The sequence below is a fragment of the Miniopterus schreibersii genome (genome assembly GCF_964146895.1).
Source record: "Miniopterus schreibersii genome assembly, chromosome: 5".
NCBI lineage: Eukaryota > Metazoa > Chordata > Mammalia > Chiroptera > Miniopteridae > Miniopterus > Miniopterus schreibersii.
In genome coordinates, this window is record NC_138106.1 from 55,078,138 (window position 1) to 55,097,353 (window position 19,216).

Here is a 19,216-nt window from a genome sequence, read left to right on the forward strand (position 1 = left end):
ATCATCCATTATTTATTATAGTTCTTTAGAAGTCCTTTTCTCTTTTTCCTCTCCTTCTGGGACTCCACTGACACAATTATTAGATCCCTAAAGCTCTGTGTGATTTGTTGATACTGTTACCTGTTTGTTATTTATTTCTAGTGTCTTTTCTTTCTGTTGTTCAGATTGGGTAATTACTATGTTCCATCTTCAAGTTCACTGATTCTTTCCTCTGCTTTTTCCATTCTGGTGTTGAGCCCAACCGTTGAGTTTTATTTTGGTTATTTTATTTTTTAGTTCTAAGTTTCTATTTGGTTCTTTCTTATATCTTACATTTCTTTCTGAGACTTTTTTTTTTCTCATTTGTTTTGAGCACCTTTCCAATTATTTGTTGAAGCACTTTATGATGGCTGCTTTAAAATCCTTGTTAGATTATTTTAATGTTCTCATCTTGGGTTTGGCATCTGGTAATTGTCTTTTCTCATTTAAGTTAAGGTCATTCTGATTATTGGTATGACAAATGATTTTTTTATTAAAATCTGGACATTTTGGGTATTATGAGACTCTGGATCTTATTTATACATTGTTTTAGCTGGCTTTCACTGATTTCAGCAGTATAGGAAGGAGTGCCATGTCATTATGAATATAGAAGTCTAGGTTACCCAGTCTTCTCCAATTGACACCTGAGGCAGGAAGAGGCTACTTGGTCAACAAGAGTTGGAGTTCCAGATCCCACTAGGCCCTCATTAATACTACTTTGCTTTTCAATTGGCCTCCATTGTTACTGTGGAGGGCGGTGAAAGTCATCACTCTCCACTAGGCCTCCTCAAACACTATCTCAGCAAGGAGGGGTGGATCATCTTCTTACTGCTATGGGTGGTAAGTTCAAGCTATCCTATGGGGTCCCCACTGTGGCTTGTTATTTCACTATGGTGATAAAAGTCCAAGTTCTCAGGACTCACCTCCTCTAACACCAACCCCTAGAGGGGTCGTTTTACCTTGTTAAAGCTTGATGATGGTAGAAATCTGGACTCCCCATTTTGCCTTTGCTGGCATGGGAGGAGGTGTGGCCATAGTTTTTTTCGATTGTGTTTGGCTCTAATAGAACACTTATTGTCTAGAAATTTTCTGTCTTGCCATTGTGTTCTTTTTCTCATCATTTAAGTAGAGAAAGAAGGATTTTGTTGAGTTTTTGTTGTCTAAACCTATTGGTATTTCTGAGTTGCTGTTTTCTTTTTTAAAAAAATTATAGTTGAGATACAATATTATATTAGACTCAGGCATATAACATAGTGATCTGACATTTATACATCTTACAAAGTGATCATCACAAGTCTTGTAACCTTCCATCACAGCACAGTTATTACGATATTATTGACTATATTTCCTATGCTATCCATTAGATCCATATGATTTATTTGTTTTATAACTGGAAATTTGTACCTCTTAATTCCCTTCACCTTATTCACCCATCCCCTGCTTCCCTCCCATCTTGAGTTGCTCTTTTCTTTAGCTCTAAGTCTGAGATATGTGACTCAAAAAGAAAACCCAGAAAACTTACCATTGTATTCTCCCTTGGGTTTCAAGGTTCTCTGTGATTGGCCTTCTTCTTTCCACATTTCTGAATCTTATGTTTGTTTTTTATATAATGTGCAACCTTTTTAGTTGTACTTACCAGGAACAATAGTAAAATGTAGACCTATGCTATCTTCCTGGAAGTGGAAGTTCTCTCAATTGATTTTTTAATTTATATTTACCTTTAACCCAGCCATTTTCTAAGCTCACTTTTTTTGTTTTGTAGGTTCTTTACAGTATTTTATGAATATGATAATGTTGTATGGAGGAAAGACACTCTTTCCAATCTCTGTGTCTTTTATTTCTTTTCTTGACTCATTGTACTGTCTAGGATATGTGCTACAATGGCAAATAAAAATGGTTACAGTGAATATTCTTGTCTTGTTCCCAACTAAGGAAAATGCATTAAGTTTTTTATTATCAAATGCGATAGCCTTTTAGAAGCAGTTTACATGAAATTCCCTTTTATTTCTACTTTGTTGAAAGAATTTTTAATTTTTTTTATTAAGGATGGGTATTGAATTTTAGCACATGATTCCTATATGCATATTGAGATGATCATATTTTTAATTTTATTCTTAACTATTGTGGGTCACAGTGATTAATTTCAAGTGTTAAATCAGCATTCCTAGGATAAATTTCACTTGATCATTGTGTATTATCCTTTTAAAAATATTGCTGGAATTTTCTTGTAGTGTCCTTGTCTGGTTTTGGTATCAGGGTAATGCTGGTTTCATAAAATGACTTTGGAAGTGTTTCCTTCTCTTCTTTTTTTAACAGTTTGAGCAGATTGTTATTAATTCTTTAAATGTTTTGTAAATTCATGAGTGAAGCCTTCTGGTCTTGAACTTCTGCTTGTTGGGAGGTGTTTGATTACTGAATCAATATCCTTAACTAGTAATGGGTCTGTTTAGTTTTTTATAATTTCTTCATGTTTCAGTCTTGGTAAATTGTATATTTCTAGAAACTTATCTGTCTCTTCTACATTGTCCAATTTGTTGGTGTACAATTATTATAGTAGTTTATTATGATCCTTTGTATTTCTGTGCTATCATTTGTAATGCCTATTTGATTTTTGATTTTGAGTTGTCTCTCTTTCTTGGCGAGTCTAGCTAAAGGTTTGTAAATTTTGATTATCTTTTCAAAAAAAGCTCTTAGTTTCATTAATCTTTTTTACTTTTAAAAAATTTGTGATGTATAATTGACATATAACATTATTAGTTTCAAGTGTACAACATAATGATTTGATATTTGTATGTATTATAAATTATAACCAATGTAAGTCTAGTTAACATTCATCACCATGCACAGTTACAGGATTTTTTTTCTTGGATTTCAGAGAAAGGAAGGGAGAGGGAGAGAGAGATAGAAACATCAGTGATGAGGGAGTTGCATTGATTGGCTGCCTCCTGCATGCCCCCTACTGGGGATCGAGCCTGAAACCTGGACATTTGTCCTGACTGGGAATCGAACTGTGACCTCCTGGTTCATAGGTTGATGCTCAACCATGAGCCACGCCAGCTGGGCATGATGAGAACTTTTAAGATATATGCTCTTAGCAGTTTTCAAATATGCAATAAAGTATTATAGTCACCAAGCTGTACATTACATCTCCATGACTTACTTGTTTTACACTAGAAGTTTGTACCTTTGATACCCATTTTACCCACCCTCATTTCCTATCTCTGGCAACCACTAATCTATTCTCTGAATCTATGAGCTTGTTTTTTTCCTTAATATTTCATTTGTAAGTGTGATCATATGTACTTGCCTACCTCTGATTTCATGTAGCGTAATGTGCTCAAGGTCTACCCATGTTGCAAATAACAAAATTACATTCTTTTTATTGCTGAATAATAATACTGTGTGTGTGTGTGTGTGTGTGTATCTCACATATTCTTTATCCATTCATCCATTGAAGGACACTTAGATTGTTTCCATATCTTGGTTATTGTAAGTAATGCTGCAGTGGACATGGGAGTGCATATATCTTTTGAGTGTTTTCACTTTTTTTCGATAAATACCCAGAAGTGGATGGCTGGATTATATGGTAGTTCTAGTTTGAATTTTTGAGGAGCCTTCGTACTGTTTTCCCTAGTGGCTGCATCAACTTACATTCCCACAAGGTTTCCCTTTTCTCCACATCCTTGCCAGCATTTATCTCGTCTTTTTTATAATTACCATTCTAAGAGGTGTGAGGTGATATCTCATTGTGGTTTTAATTTGCATTTTCCTGATGGTTAATGATTCTTAGCTCCTTTTCATGTACCTGTTGGCTATCTGTATGTCTTCTTTGGGGAAAAAAATGTCTGTTAAGATCCTCTGTCCATATTTTAATTAGATTTTTTTGGGCTATTGTGTTATATGAGTTTTTAAAATATATTTTGGATATTAATCCCTTATCAGATACATGATTTCCAAATATTTTCTCCCACTCAGCAGGTTCATTTTGTTGATTTTTTTTTCTTTCTGTGCACAAACCTTTAGTTTGATGTAGTCCTACTTGTTTATTTTTGCTTTTGTTGCTTGTGCTTCTGGTGTTAAATCCAAAACATCATCACTGAGACCAGTGTCAAGGCCCTTACCCCCTATGCTTTCTTCTAGGAGTTCTATGGTTTCAGGTTTAATTCACTTTGAGTTGATTTGTGTGTATGGTGTGAGATAGTAATCCAGTTTTATTGTCTTGCATGTGACTGCCTACTTTTCCCAGCACCTTTAACTGAAAGACTGTCCTTTACCCCATTGTATATTCACAACTTCTTTGGATTTATGTAAATTAATTGTCCATACCTGTGTGGGTTTGTTTCTGGACTCTATTCTGCTCCATTGATATATTGTCTGTTTTTAATGCCAATACCATACTGTTTTGATTATGATAGTTTTGTAATGCATTTGAAATCAGGAAACATTATGCCTTCAGCTTTGTTGTTCTTTCTCAAGATTGCTTTGGCTGTTTAGGGTCTTTTATGGTTCCATGCAGTTTGTAGGGTTGTTTGTTCTATTTCTGTGAAAAATGTAATTGGAGTTTTGAGAGGGATTGCACTGCATCTGTAGATTGCTTTGCATAATATGGACATTTAAGCAGTATTAATTCTTCCAATCCCTGAGCACAGAATATATTTCCATTTCTTTGTGTCTTCTTCAATTTCTTTCATCAGTGTCTTATAGATTTTAGTGTACACGTTTTTCACCTCCTTAGTTAAATTTATTCCTAGATATTTTATTCTTTTGTATTCTTCAACTTTACTGAATTTGTTTATTAGTTCCAATAGTATTTTAGTGGAGTTTTTAGGATTTTCTATATATAATATCATGTCATCTGCAAATACTGCAAATTTCTTTTTTCTTGCCTAACTGCTCTAGGACTTCCACTACTGTGTTGAATAGAAGTGGTGAGAGTGTGTGTCCTTCTCTTGTTCTTGATCTTAGAGGAATACTGCCTATCATTCAATATTTGAAAATAGTTGTGTCATATATTTTTGTTAAATTTCCTAGTTATTTATACTATGAGAATAATTATGAGCCTTCTTTCTCTAACATGACCAGAACAGAAGCATACTCTCTCCCTTGTGTGCGTGCTCTCTCTCTCCTTTTCCTTTCCTTTCTTTTAAAATTTTTAATTCTTCCTTTTAGCATTGTTATATACTAGTGAAGTATTGTCAATTAATACTTTATGCCATGCATTGCTTCTATTTTATGTTTTTTTCCTAAAGGGCTGACTGCAAGATATGTACATGTTTATGTTGATTGATGGGTTTCACTTTAAATAATTAGGTAGGTTAGGGTTTCTCAATGAAGTCCCCTACAGTGGGGTGCCAGCCCTTATCCCAGACTCCTTAGTACTTCCTAAGCAGATAACTCAGTTTCTGTAAAGACAGTTATGTAGAAATTAGTTCTTCGTTTTCAGAATAGTTGTAAATGTTTTGTATGTGTGGAGATGGGGAAGTTGGGAGGGCCAACTGGTTCAGGCATTCCTTTTCAATCCTTAGATTTATTTTGCCAAATAATGTCTAGCATTCCATTCTCTGCTCCATACTTGCCCCATCTGTGCTTGGAGCCTCCTAGGAACTTTACCAAGAAGATCATATTTATCTTTGTATAGTCTTTTCCTAGAAGCGTTCTGGGCTACAGTTTCCTCTGGTTTGATTTATCCGTTAATATAATTTCATCTTCTGTCTTTTAGAAATGTATCATTATTACTCTTTGCTCATGGCTATATATCCCATTCTCAGCTTTTCTAATGACTTATTCCTTTTAGTATCTCTATCATTTCCATAGAGTTTGGGGAGAGAGGGGAATGCAAAATACATATGTCCATGCTATCATTTTGAATTGGATGCCTCTTTGGAAAATGCTATGACAAATTTTGTGACAATCACTACATTATTAAAAATTTCAATTAACTTTTTAGTGAATAAAAAACCTTACCAAATCTTCAAGCCTTAATTTCTATTGGGGGAATAAATAACAATGTTGATGCAAATTGCTTAGAAATGAACCAAGGCCAATGAATGATTCAGATTATTTAAGCACCCTTTGGTGAATGAGTCTGTTTGCTTGTTTAATATTTTGCTTCAGATGCTTTAAAATCAACTTTAAAAAAATGCTTGAACTCTATAGACAAAAGTAAGATCATAGACTAAGAATTATACTTTTACTTCACGATTGAATTTGATTATATACCTATAGTAAAGTAGACAAATTAGAGTTTATTGTTATATTTGTGGCTGTGTTATCAATTTTTCTCATAGGTACAAGAGTAAACCTGCTGATGACTATGAAGACCCCAAAGATGTTCAAGCCATCAAAGAGGCTCAGGTGTATATGGGAGATTTCAATCTGAAGACAGCCCCAGACTATAAGATACCTGAGCACATGAGAATAAATGCTGCCAAGAAAGAAGAGGAACTGGGACATCTAGACACTATGGTACTTACCCACAGCTTGTACAACAGTGAGAGGCACCTGGGTTTTTAATTGAATTCTGCTTAACCCCCATTTCACTATCAGGTCCATAATGATATGTAGTTATAGAAATTTAGAACTGTAAAAGACCTTCATGTTTATATAGGCCTCAGCTCCCTCATTTGTAGAAAGGGGGCATTTTTCTAGGTAATCATGAAAAATATTGTTGGAAGTTTCCTCACCCTAGGATATTTTCCCATTGCTTTTCAGAGAGAGTGGAAGGGGAGGAGAGAGAGAGAGAGAGAGAGAGAGAGAGAGAGAGAGATCTAGATACATTGATGGGAGAGAGACACATCCATTGGTTGCCCCCCACATGTGCCCTGACTAGGGCAGGGGATCAAGCCTGCAACCGAGGTATGTGACCCTGGCCGGAATCAAACCCAGGACCCTTCAGTCTGCAGGCTGACCCTTTAACCACTGAGCCAAACTGGCTAGGGCTACTTTTCCTTATCAGATAAGTTACTTATCTACATTTCATAAAGGTGTGTGTGTGTTTTCTGGGCCTTAACTTGCTTTTTCATTTGGAACATATGCTCTATTTCCTTATTTTGCTTGCCTCTCTGTGTTTCTGTGTATTAGGCAAACCACTACCTCTCCCGGGCTCAAAGGATTGGCTTTGTATAAGCAATGTACTTAGTGTTCAACCTTGCCCGACCTCTTCGCTGTCTCTCAAACCTTGTGATTGTCTAAGTAGCCTGATTTATTCCTGATGGGTCCCAGTTGTCGATATGTCCCAGGTAGTAAATATACAGGTTTAAGTTTTGTGTGCCTTTTGTCTTTTATTTTTTTTAATCTGTGTGTATTTATGCAAAGTAAATCTTAATAGTCTTTGGGCCATCTAGTTGCCTAACTGCACACAGGAGCAGGGTTGCATGGACCCATAGGTTCTGGTAAGGGCATTTGGGAAACATAGACAAGGGAAAAAGCTGGTAATGAGGGAGACATGGTCCTATATGGCACCCATGGGTGGAGGCAGGGAGCACAGCTTGGCTTAGATAAATGGAGAAAGAAATAAGGAAGAATCCTGGAATCTCTTGGTGTGATATGATACTGAAATTCAGGATCATTACCCTGCCTGCACAAGGAGTAACATGTGGCCAAAATACAGAATGTAAATAGGTGAAATTATAGTTTGGCCCTAGGTAGGCAATCCTAAGTGAGTCTAAGCCAATGATATTTCAGTTTCCACCAGAAAAGGACAGTTATTTGTGTTTTTCTGACCAAAGAATGACCTTCCCCTTCCTGGGACCTGGCTGAGTACAAGCCATCAGGAAGGACTTCCATTGAGGGGTGGGAGGGGAGAACAAGGGAACTCAGCCCTGTGAGCCAGCTGAGGGTTACCACAGGTTATACCCAGAAAGTCTCCCCCTTTTGGAGAGGCTAAATGGGGGATAAGCCTAAAAGCTAGAGAAAAGAGTAATTTAGTAGCGATCAAGAATGGTCGGATGAATTTTCATCTCGAATATCTGTTAGACATGCCAGTCAAGGGACAAAAGCAAATCCTCTTTGAAACTGTCCTTTGTGAGTGGGTTGTCATTTTGCTTCCTTTCTGTTCTTTTTATCAGACCCATTCAAAGAAAATGCACTTGAACAGGAGCGTCGTCTCTCTTCGAGACCTTAAGGTGGCTGTCATCGAGGAGATCCAGTGCCTGGTGCAAGAACTGAAGAACATCCAGGCAACCCTTCCCCTCTCCAAGCGCATCCCCATCCCGGAGATCCCGCAGATTCACCCGGAGGAGGTTCCCGAAAAGAGATTTCACTACGACGAGGAGATTCTCCTCGCCTTCAAGCAACAGCAGGTGAAAACTAAGGGTAAAGAGGCCCATTCAGTGGAGCAGACAGAGTCTACAAGCGCAGGCGGAGAATTCCTCAGACCCCCTTACGGGAAGGGCGGGGACTTGACAACACGAGATTCATTGGCTAGATCGTCAAAGGCGTCGGCATTCGGGATAGAAGTCCCAAAGTTCATGGAATTTGAAAAAGCAGAACCCATCGATGTAGAGGTGGAGATTATGAAGAGAAATGAGATTAAAAACGTCTACATGCAGCAGTATTTGACCAACAGGGTAAGGGTTGAGACTGTGCCTATTTAAAGCTGAAAGAGAACGGAGCAGGGAAGTTGATCTGGTTTCTTTCTTTATTCAAGAATTTTCTACATTGACCTTCCCCAGCCCCTGCCCAGCCCACAACTCACTAATGGGTTGGCTTCCTTCCCCACCCCTGTTTTTCTGAAAATCCATGTGTCCTGCCCAGAACTTTGGAGCTTTGTAACTCCTTCCTTTTTGGAAAGCTGACCGAGCGTTGGGGGGACACCCATGTTAGTCGGCCTCTAACAGAAGCCATGGTAAAGGCGAAGTGACAGAGCAGCTTTCTCAGGGTGCACGGGACATAATAAACCCTTCCAGAGAAAATGGGCCACCCTCTACCTTCTGTGCTCTCCCCTTTCTCTAACACGCTGCTTGCTCTAGTAGTGGCGGTATTCATGGTGATGAACGGCTTCAAAATAGTTCTGGAGCTAGAATGCCAACTATTTTTAATTCTAGGAAAATCAGGACCAGACTGGGACAAGTTGTGCAGGAGGTGCCCTGAATATAGAAGGCAAAGGACCTTTCCTGGGTAGATAGCTCCCTGCCAGCAGCTGTGCAGGGCCCTTTTCCTCGCTGTGTCTTTTCCAGCCGGGCACCCCTGTAGCTTTCCAGCCTTCTTCAGCCACATCTCTCCCTCAGCCAGCCCAGTGTCCGCGCGCTCCCGCTGCCTCCCAGTCCCGAGTTTCACACCTGGGCTTTTTCCTTTGCCGCTTCCTTCTGCCTGCAGTCACTTCCCCCAGAGTTGTCATCGTTCAGAACGCGGCCCGGTTCCAAACCGCTTCCGAGTCTTCTGTCCACGTCGCATACTCTCTCTTTTTAAAAAACTTCAGTTGCACCTGTTATCAGCACATCCTGGTTTGTACTTAGTTTGTTTGCTGGTGGGTGGGTGGGTGGGTGTGTGTGTGTGTTTTGTCTTGCAAATTAGGTTACACAGTTCTTTAGGGAAGGTACATAAGCTTCTTCTGATTCCCCTGTAGTGTCTGGGACAGTGCCAGACATGTAGTGTAGATATTCAGTAAAACGTTTTGATTTACTTGACTAATTTACTTCGTTGATTAAAAAATATTTCTTGGACATTCTGTGAGTTCGGACAGCGCTTGCTGGGTAGCAGCGATGTGACGGTACTCGGGTCAGACGCCTTCTCTGTCCTCATAAAGCTTGTGTAGGCTGTCGGGGGAGGAGAGGCTAGAACAAGTGAGGAACCCCTCACAGACTCGGACACCTATGTGGTAAGTTTCAGAATGCTGTTGTAGGAAAAATATATAGTCCTGCCTCCAAACAGATTTTAAAATAATTCAAATTTGTCGAACAAACTTTTTTGGGGGGAACCTACTTAGTCTGTAGCCCTATATAAAGTTTACTTTTTTTGCTTTCCTTGGTTTTCTTTCGTTTGTTTTTAAGTGATGGGAAATTCTCCAGCAGCCTTAGTGCCCCAAACCCACAGCTCTCTCTGCCTTTCCCAGCACCAGTCTGGGCCCTCACGCATGATAGGCATTTGAGAGTTGAGGCCCCACCATGCATGGCCTACTGATGTCTTGGTGGAATGGCTTGTCTTCTTCCTATTGCACAAGTTTCCTCAGGAGAATCGGCCCCTGAGGCTCTCTCCTGATCTCTTCATCTCCTTTGGGGTTGGGTGGGGGAGAAGCTGTGCCAAAATCAGAGCAAAACAGGATTTAAAATCTTTAGGACTTCAGATGAGTAAGGTCTAGACCAGGACTTGGGATTCTTATTTCAGCTCTGTGACAAATTAGATCTCAGGAAAATCACCGTTAGCCTCAATTTCTTCATTTCCACAGTAAGAAGATTGGAACAGGTTTCTTGTGGGTCCATGATTATATTTATTTGAAAATATTTACTGTTCAGTAGGTTTGAAAATTTTCAAAATAAGTTGAGGTAAATATTTATGTAAAAATACTGTGGGAGTATGATGGAGGAGGATAAAACACTACCCACAAAGAGCTCATGGTCTCTGATATATACCAGTCAGTACAGCAAGAAGGATATCCTTGATTAATGGCTTTTTCGATAGTAGAGAAATAGCTGGAAGAACTGTGGTTACAGAATTTCTACCACTTAATGAATAAGTTAATTTATGTACATTTAAGATCACTGATGAATGATTTATATGACTAGACACCAACCCACACACCCACATAATTCTCCATCCATTACAAGGGCATAATGAGAAAATGCTTTTACCCGCACAAATTCGTATTGCCAGGTAGTTTGAAAAATACACTGATCTGTTCTTAACTGCTAACATACCCTCAAATCTTTTTCCACCTCAGATCAAAGAACTGATTGTCACGTTTGATGCAGAACTCCGCCTCCTGAGACATCAGAAACTGAAACTAGATATCCAGATGAAATTATCTGACCTGAACCATGTCACATTATTTCAAGAAATGCTTCTCCTCAAGAATTTTGAAAAACAGGAGAACATACTTCAAGAGAGTGTGAATTCCTTAGACAAAGAGGAGCAGGACATGCAAGTATGAAAGGGCAGGAAGATGCCAGCTGGGTGCACCCTTAGTTATGGAGGGAACTCGGTTCTTTTTTCTTTTCTTTTCTTTTCTTTTTTCTTTTCTTTTCTTTTCTTTTCTTTTCTTTTCTTTTCTTTTCTTTTCTTTTCTTTTCTTTTCTTTTCTTTTCTTTTCTTTTCTTTTCTTTTCTTTTCCCTTCCCTTCCCTTCCCTTCCCTTCCCTTCCCTTCCCTTCCCTTCCCTTCCCTTCCCTTCCCTTCCCTTCCCTTCCCTTCCCTTCCCTTCTCTCTTCTCTCTTCTCTCTTCTCTCTTCTCTCTTCTCTCTTCTCTCTTCTCTCTTCTCTCTTCTCTCTTCTCTCTTCTCTCTTCTCTCTTCTCTCTTCTCTCTTCTCTCTTCTCTCTTCTCTCTTCTCTCTTCTCTCTCTTCTCTCTCTTCTCTCTCTTCTCTCTCTTCTCTCTCTTCTCTCTCTTCTCTCTCCTCTCTCTCCTCTCTCTCCTCTCTCTCCTCTCTCTCCTCTCTCTCCTCTCTCTCCTCTCTCTCCTCTCTCTTCTCTCTCCTCTCTCTCCTCTCTCTCCTCTCTCTCCTCTCTCTCCTCTCTCTCCTCTCTCTCCTCTCTCTCCTCTCTCTCCTCTCTCTCCTCTCTCTTCTCTCTTTTCTCTTTTCTCTTTTCTTTTCTTCTCCTCAACTTAATTTTCCCTCTCGTTCTAGTCTTCACCTCTTTCTTGTCTCCTCTCCCTTCTCTTTCCCCCCATTACTCAGACTTGCTCTCCGTTTTTGGTATCCTTGGCCAGAGAGAAGTGAGTCAGATTTTTTAGTGAATTTGATCTGATATTTTGTAAGGTGGAATAACGTTTTCAAAAGTGAGGCTCATATTTAGTTTATCCATAGATTTCAAAAGTTTATATTTTTGTTGTTACTACCCACCAAGTGAAGTTGAGTTTTGGTTATATGCTACCGTTATGAATATAACTGGAAAAGAAGTTGGCGAATTTCCGTAATATGATAGCTAGGTTCAGAGTAATATATAATTAAACAGTACAGGAAATTGTTTCTCTATTTTTATATATACGTTAAATTTTAAAAAGGTAAATTATACCATCTCTCTTTGTCTTAAAGGAAGAAAGATTCTATTAAATAGATACTACATACTGAGTAGAGACATCAGTTTTTAGATAATTCAGCTTCACTAAGATATGATGTATCTTTTTTTTTTTTTAAGTTGTCCTACAGGGCGGGCAAAGGTAGGTTTATAGTTGTAATATAAAACAATACAGTAATAACAATACAAAAATAAACTCTGTCTTTTGCATTCTCGCAACTGTAAACCTGCTTTTGCCCACCCCCGTATATAGATATGAAAAAAATTTTGCTTGTGAGACCACACATGCAAATATATTAGTTGACATCCACATATCAGTAAAAATTTCAATTTACTTAATTTAGACTTTTTTGAGTAAACTAAACATTAAAAAGCTGATCTTATTTGTTTATGAATGTAACTTTTTTTTTTTTACAAAAGAATTATAACATTTTAAATAAATAGATGGCTCTGCAAACATCAGAAGTGCAAACTTCTATTGAGAAGCTTTAAAAACGTGTGCAGACTGTAACCTCCTGTGGCGACGTGCGCCGTCCTTGCCCCGTTTTATCGGAAATGTTTTCATTTGTTCTTGTTCCTGCCGCTTAGTGGCGAATCAGTGAAACTCTGAAGGAGATGGAAGAGAAAAAGAACGAAGTCAGCAGGCTCCAGGAGCAAGAAAAGGCGCTCTACGCCGGCTTCCAGGCGGCCCTGGGCGAAAACAACAAGTTCGCCAACTTCCTCACCAAGGTGCTGAAGAAGAGGGTGAAGCGGGTGAAGAGAAAGGAGGCCGAGGGCGATGCCGGTTCGTATTTCTTCCTTACACGTGGTTTTTGCCTCCTTAACATAGATGTAGAGAAAGAGATGGTCTGTGTCACCCCAACAGTGTAGAGGCCCTGTGGGGCTTAAGGAGGGGGGAATATAAACCTTTTGGGTCCGTTCAGGGGAAGTATCACTTTTTCTTCACCAGACTGTGTTTTTTGTGTATATATATATATGTATAATCAACTTGGGAAGAAAAGGAAGGAAAAGGTACGTTGTGCAAATATTAAATCAAAACAGGAGTGGCTAAGGTAAAATTGGATAAAGTCGATTTCAGAGCAAAGAAAATTACTGGACACAGAAAAACCCTGAACAATGATAAAAATGTCAGTCTACCCAGAAGACAGAGCAATCTTAAATGTGTGTGCGTAAAACAACAGAGTCGCAAAATATGTGAGGCCAAAACTGGTAGGAATGAAAGGGAAAATAGACAAACCCATGATTATATTTGGAGACCTCAAACCCCCCTCTCAACATTTGATAGAACAACTATACTGAAAATCAATAAAAGGATATAAAAGACCTGAACAGCACCATCAACCAAAAGGATCTAATTGACAGTAATAGAACACTTCACCCAAAACAGCAGAAGATACACACTTTGCAAGTGCCCACAGAACATATACTAAGATAAACCCTATGTTAGACTATGGACAAATCTCAACAACTATAAAAGAATTGAAATCATACAGGATGTATTCTCTGACCACAGTGAAATCAAACTAGAAGTCAATAACAGAAAGATAACAGAAAAATCTCGAAACACTCAGACCTAAACAACACGCTTCTGTATAATCCATGGGACCCAGAGACATCTCATTGTAAAATTTAAAACTACATTGACCTAAATGAAAATGAAAATGCAACTTATTAAAATTTGTGGAATACAGTTAAAGCAGTCTTGAGAGATAAATTTATAGTACTAAATTAGAATAGAGGACAAGTCTCAATCCAATAATTTAAGCTCCCACCTCAAGACTGAAGTGCAAAATAAACCCAAAGTGAGCAAGCAGAAGGAAGGTAATAGTAAAGATAAAAGCAGAAATCAATAAAATTGAAGGCAGAAAACCAATAAAGAAAAATCACTTATTAAGAGCTGTTTTGTTCTCGAGAAGATCAATTGATTGACAAACCTCTAGCAAGAGTTAAAAAAAAAAAAATCAAAAGAGAGCAAAGTACCAATATCAAGAATGTAAGAGGTGATATCATTACAGACCCACATTGCAAATATTAAAAGATAACAAGGAAATACATTGAACACCTCTATGCACATAACTTTTTGGGAAATAGGCCAATTCCACAAAAAAGTACTACCCCGACTCATCCAACATGAATGAAATAGATAATTTGATAACTATTAAGCACACTGAGTGGGGGTCAGTGGGTGAAAAATTCCTAAACTGACCTAATACGACCTTGGCTGAAGGCAGGCCCGAGTGATAAGGTACAGTGGGCAGGGAATAAGGCATTTGGTCAGATATCAAGGGTGGGGGGCTTTTACTAAACTGACTTGGCAGGATTCTTCCTAAAACTGGACTAAATGGGCCAATGACAGAGCCCCAGGTCAAGGACTAGTCAGAAAGAAGACTCAGAGGGGCTGGCTCCAGTTTGGTTAAAGGAGAGAGCCTTTGCCAGCTAACCCCCGGCAGGGTTTGCTGCAGGTTCTCCAAGTTAAACCTCTCCGTGTTTGTGCAGCAACACAGGACCATTCGCCCTGAGTGGGTTAAACAGAGATGATAAAGAGCATTACTTGAGTTCAGATAAGTTGCGAAAATCTTCTCTGCTTCCAGGGAGGGCACTGTGGTGTAGGAATTGTGGACCTAGATAACCAGTGTGTGCTGGGTGGGTCACAGCATAAGCAATTTGGCAACGTGGCCTCAACCCTCTGCGACTCGATGGGTTGAAATTAATTGCACAACCTTGCGCAGGCATTTGAGTTTGTGGTCGCTATGTCTTTAACCATCTTAAGCTCGTCTAAAAACACAGTAATTTCCTGCTTTTGCTCTGTTATTTTCCTGGTGACTAACCCATTGAAAAATACCTTATTTTAAAAATCTGGGATTTGGCTTAACACAGGAACTTCCGCTTATTAACACTGTTTTACTCCCTCCTTAGAAGATGATGAGGACAGTGATGAATCAAGTGAGGAAGAATCCAGCTTGGAGAGTGATGAAGACGAGTCTGGATCTGAAGATGAGGTTTTTGATGATTCTATCTGCCCATCACGTAAGCTGGATAGAACCATGTGTTCTCTGTGAAATGTGACTGTGGACTGACCATACCAGGAAGGTCTTCTTTCTTTCTTTTCTGTCCCTTCCTTCCTTCCTCCCTCCCTCCTTCCTTCCCTTCCCTTCCCTTCCCTTCCCTTCCCTTCCCTTCCCTTCCCTTCCCTTCCCTTCCCTTCCCTTCCCTTCCCTTCCCTTCCCTTCCCTTCCCTTCCCTTCCCTTCCCTTCCCTTCCCTTCCCTTCCCTTCCCTTCCCTTCCCTTCTTCCTTCCTCCCCTCCCTTCCTTCTCAAGTGTGTCATAATAACATTTAAGGAAAGGGTGGTTTAAGATATATAAAGTATATTCTAATGTATACTTTTGGGGGCTCTCTGGATGGTTGGTTTTCTCTTTCGGCGGCCATGTATGAGTGACAAATAAAATGATCTGCAGATGATTTGTAGTTGATTGAGGGTCATTAGTTATGCAAGTTTAATTTTATAGAGAAATAAGATTGTTACATATTTTTCAAATATTTTTCTTTTACAAAGGTCTCCCTTTTTGACAAACCCATTCACATTTTCATATTTCAAATCTGTTTTGTAAGTGCAATTTATACCAGTTTCCTGGAGATGCTTGGCAATTTGTATTCACTGTTTTCACTGATGAAATCAGTCTGAGGCATCCAGACCCAATTTTCTTACAGTTTCAATAGGTAAATTGATTCAGTAGAAAAAAACATTTCTATTTGGTCTGAAATTTACTTTTCTAGTCGTTTCATATAAATTATTCATCAAACTTTAAAGTTTAATTCCAAATAAATTTTAAATCCTGTTTTGATTTTCAAAGTAAGAGTTTTCTCAAAGTCATTTATGAGTAGATGAGAGCTGAAAAATTTTCTAGTGCAGCTTCTTATTTTATCCCAGGACTCAATGGCTTGCACAGTCCCAGAGCTAGGTTAGTGGTAGAACTTGGGCAAGAGCTGAGGTTCCTGAATTCCACTGTGGTACTCTATTATATGTTCACGTTATCTGTTACTTCGTGGATAAAAGTCGCTGTTAGTGTGATATAGTGGAAACTAATATAGAGATACTTACTGTACTTGGGTCCCATTCTGTCACATATCAGCCATGTGACCCCTCAGAGACTTAGGGTCCTCACCTATACAAATGGAAACGGTAGTTTCTACCTTGCTGGGCCTCTGCGCCTTGAATGAGATCATGGACGTAAAGGGCCCAGGACAAAGCCTGGCTCAGGGTACTGCTCAGGACATCAACACTAGTACCGTAATTACTGTCATGATTATTAATAGTTTCCCCTGGAACCATGGAGCCCTAAGTGTAACGACACCTTGCTAGAACAGATCCACAAACGGGCACTAATGATTCTGAGGCTCCCGAGTCCACGCTTGCAGTCATACCACACCCCATAACAGATGGGGCTTCTCTTTTATTCCCACTCTTTTCAGATTGCGACATTAGTCTTTTTGAACTGGCGCTTCAACTTCGGGAGAAAAGGCTGGACATTGAGGAGGCCTTAGTCGAAGAGAAGAAAATTATCGATAACCTCAAAAAGGAATATGATACATTGTCCAAAAAAGTACGGTGCTTTGCCTTTTTCAGGTCTACTTATCCCCTCCCAATATGCTGCACGTTCTCCCAGCTATAATATTGCCATTTCATAACAATGACATAATGTAGGACTTCTCCAAAGAAAAGAAACATTTCAAATGTGACATCCTGGTTTTTTTCTTCCAGCACAGTCGTGGCGTGGTGGGGGCCATTGGACTTTCTTGACCTAACTCATTGATTCCCAAACTTTTATGATTAGATACTTCTATATGTAAAAAAATAATAAATTACGAAGTGTGTATCCACACAATAAATGTTTTTAAATGTTTTTAAAAGTTATTTATTTATAACTCGTATTTATGAACGATTATATTAACATACAGTTGAGTCTTAAACAACACAGGTTTGAACTGCACAGGTCCACTTACAATGCAGATTTTTTCCAGTGAATTTCGTAGCCCCAGGTTTTGCATCCGTAGATTCAACCAACCACTGATTGAAAACAGTATTTTCTATTTTTGGTTGGGAACCCATGGAAGTAGAGGGCCGACTTAAGCTATATGTGGATTTTTGGCTGTGCAGGGTCGGCACCCCTAACCCCCCGCATTGTTCAAGGGTCAGCTGTATTCTGTATATTATGAAACATTGACAAAAAAGAGAAATTAATTATATTGATTAATTTCTGCCTTATCTGCTCATTTTCTCTCTTAGGCATCTTTTCTAGATCAACATCACTTAACTTGATTCATGTTCAGAAGTATTTTCGATATATTGAGTCTCCTCTTTCAAGTAGGAAATGATTTGAAGAACCTTCAAGTTTTTTAGGAGGTGAAGAATGAGCTTCAGAAACACTGTAGTTAGTAGTTTCATCACTTGAAAGGCTTTTTCCTTTAATTTATTGAGTCCATTATGACCAAATAAGATTCAAAACATTCTGACAAAAACGTTCTGTACCGAGAGCAGCTTTCCGTGCAGAAAATAGAAGGGAGATGAGGACATGTCTTCTTTTTCTTTTTCTTTTTTTAAAAATATCTTTATGATTTCAGAGAGAGGAAGGGAGAGAGAGAGAGAGAAACATCAATGATGAGAGTCATTGATCGGCTGCCTCCTGTACGCCCCCGACTGGGGATCGAGCCCGCAACCTGGGGGACCGGGAATCGAACGGTGACCTCCTGGATGCTCAGCTGCTGAGCCACGCCCGGTCAGGCGAGGACATGTCTTCTGAGCTCACATTCGCCAAACCTTTACAGCTCTGGGGACATAGGAGTGATTGAAAAAGTGGTGTAATCATGACTTAGCAGGATGAAACAACGTGCATTTCTGGGCTGCAAACTGGGATCATCCATTTAATCACAGCCCAGCAGAGCGGATCCTGCTCATGCTTTTACTCCCTATCAAGATGCCCTCATTGACCACCTTGGGGGTGTGCTTGCTGCATCTTGTCAACATTTCACTCCTGGGCTTCCCACAGGTCAAAGTTGTGGCGGCTAACCTGAACGCAGCAGAGGAGGACCTGGAGGCCTATCAGCGAGAGAAGCAGCAGCAGCTGAATGAACTTCTGGTTGTGGTTCCTCTCAAGCTTCACCAGGTGATGGGGCCAGCGAGGTTGCCGCACCCTGTCTGAGCAGAGTCACCTCACCTAGGCCTTTCCAAGGAATGATTTATGGGTCACTGGTGGGGAGAAGAGCCGTCCTTTGCTGAGAATTCTCCCTGTAGGATGACACCCCATAACATCATGTGTATTTCCCTGTGGCCTGTTACTCAGCTTTGGAAGCTGAATTTCAGGCCTGGAGAATGAGGAAACTGTGACGTAGGAGTGGGATGGCTTGGAGGTTGAAATCCTGGATCTTGCACATATATCACTTTTCACATCATCTTTAAATAGACATGAACTAATGCTGCAAGACTTGTCTTCACTTAATCTCTACTTTGTTCAAGACAGAAGTCAAGACAAAAGGAAAATATTCTTTTCTCCCCTTTTTTGCTCACCTCCACACTCCACTTGAATTACAACATATTAAAATATATATAGAGAAAAGGCCCATTACATTCTGTTTTGTCAGGTAAAGAGAAAACACTGTATTTTAGAAGAAAAACCCAAGACCAGCCTTACATACCCTGCGTGTGTGATGTGCTGTTGAGTTGGCTCTGACGCCGGGCGACCCCAGGAAGGAGCGATGTCCTCAACAGCCCTGCTTAGCACCTGCAGGCTCATCCCTATGGCTTCCCTGATGGGGTCAATCCGTCTCATATTTGGTCTCTTCTTTTCCTGCCACCTTCTATTTTCCCAGCATTATTGTTTTTTCCAAAGAACCTTGCCTTCTCATGATGTGCCCTAAGTACCAGTTTCAGTTTTGTCATTTTTGCCTCCAGCAATGTTTCAGGTGTAATTTGCTCTGTGTAACCTGACCCAAACTGGGTTAGCTGTCTGGAGCAATCTCCCTAATATGCCA

General features: G+C 39.6%; 1 protein-coding gene across 1 annotated transcript in view; it reads left to right on the forward strand.

Annotated features, from left to right (window-relative positions):
* The window catches only part of CFAP44 (cilia and flagella associated protein 44), an 88,204-nt gene that overhangs the window by 58,065 nt on the left and 10,923 nt on the right, over window positions 1–19,216 (forward strand). Inside the window, exons 25-31 of the mRNA XM_081138681.1 lie at window positions 6,306–6,483; window positions 8,085–8,585; window positions 10,895–11,098; window positions 12,777–12,972; window positions 15,105–15,215; window positions 16,661–16,791; window positions 18,235–18,351. Coding sequence (XP_080994807.1) covers window positions 6,306–6,483; window positions 8,085–8,585; window positions 10,895–11,098; window positions 12,777–12,972; window positions 15,105–15,215; window positions 16,661–16,791; window positions 18,235–18,351 — 1,438 coding nt within the window. The remainder of the gene's footprint in view (window positions 1–6,305; window positions 6,484–8,084; window positions 8,586–10,894; window positions 11,099–12,776; window positions 12,973–15,104; window positions 15,216–16,660; window positions 16,792–18,234; window positions 18,352–19,216) is intronic.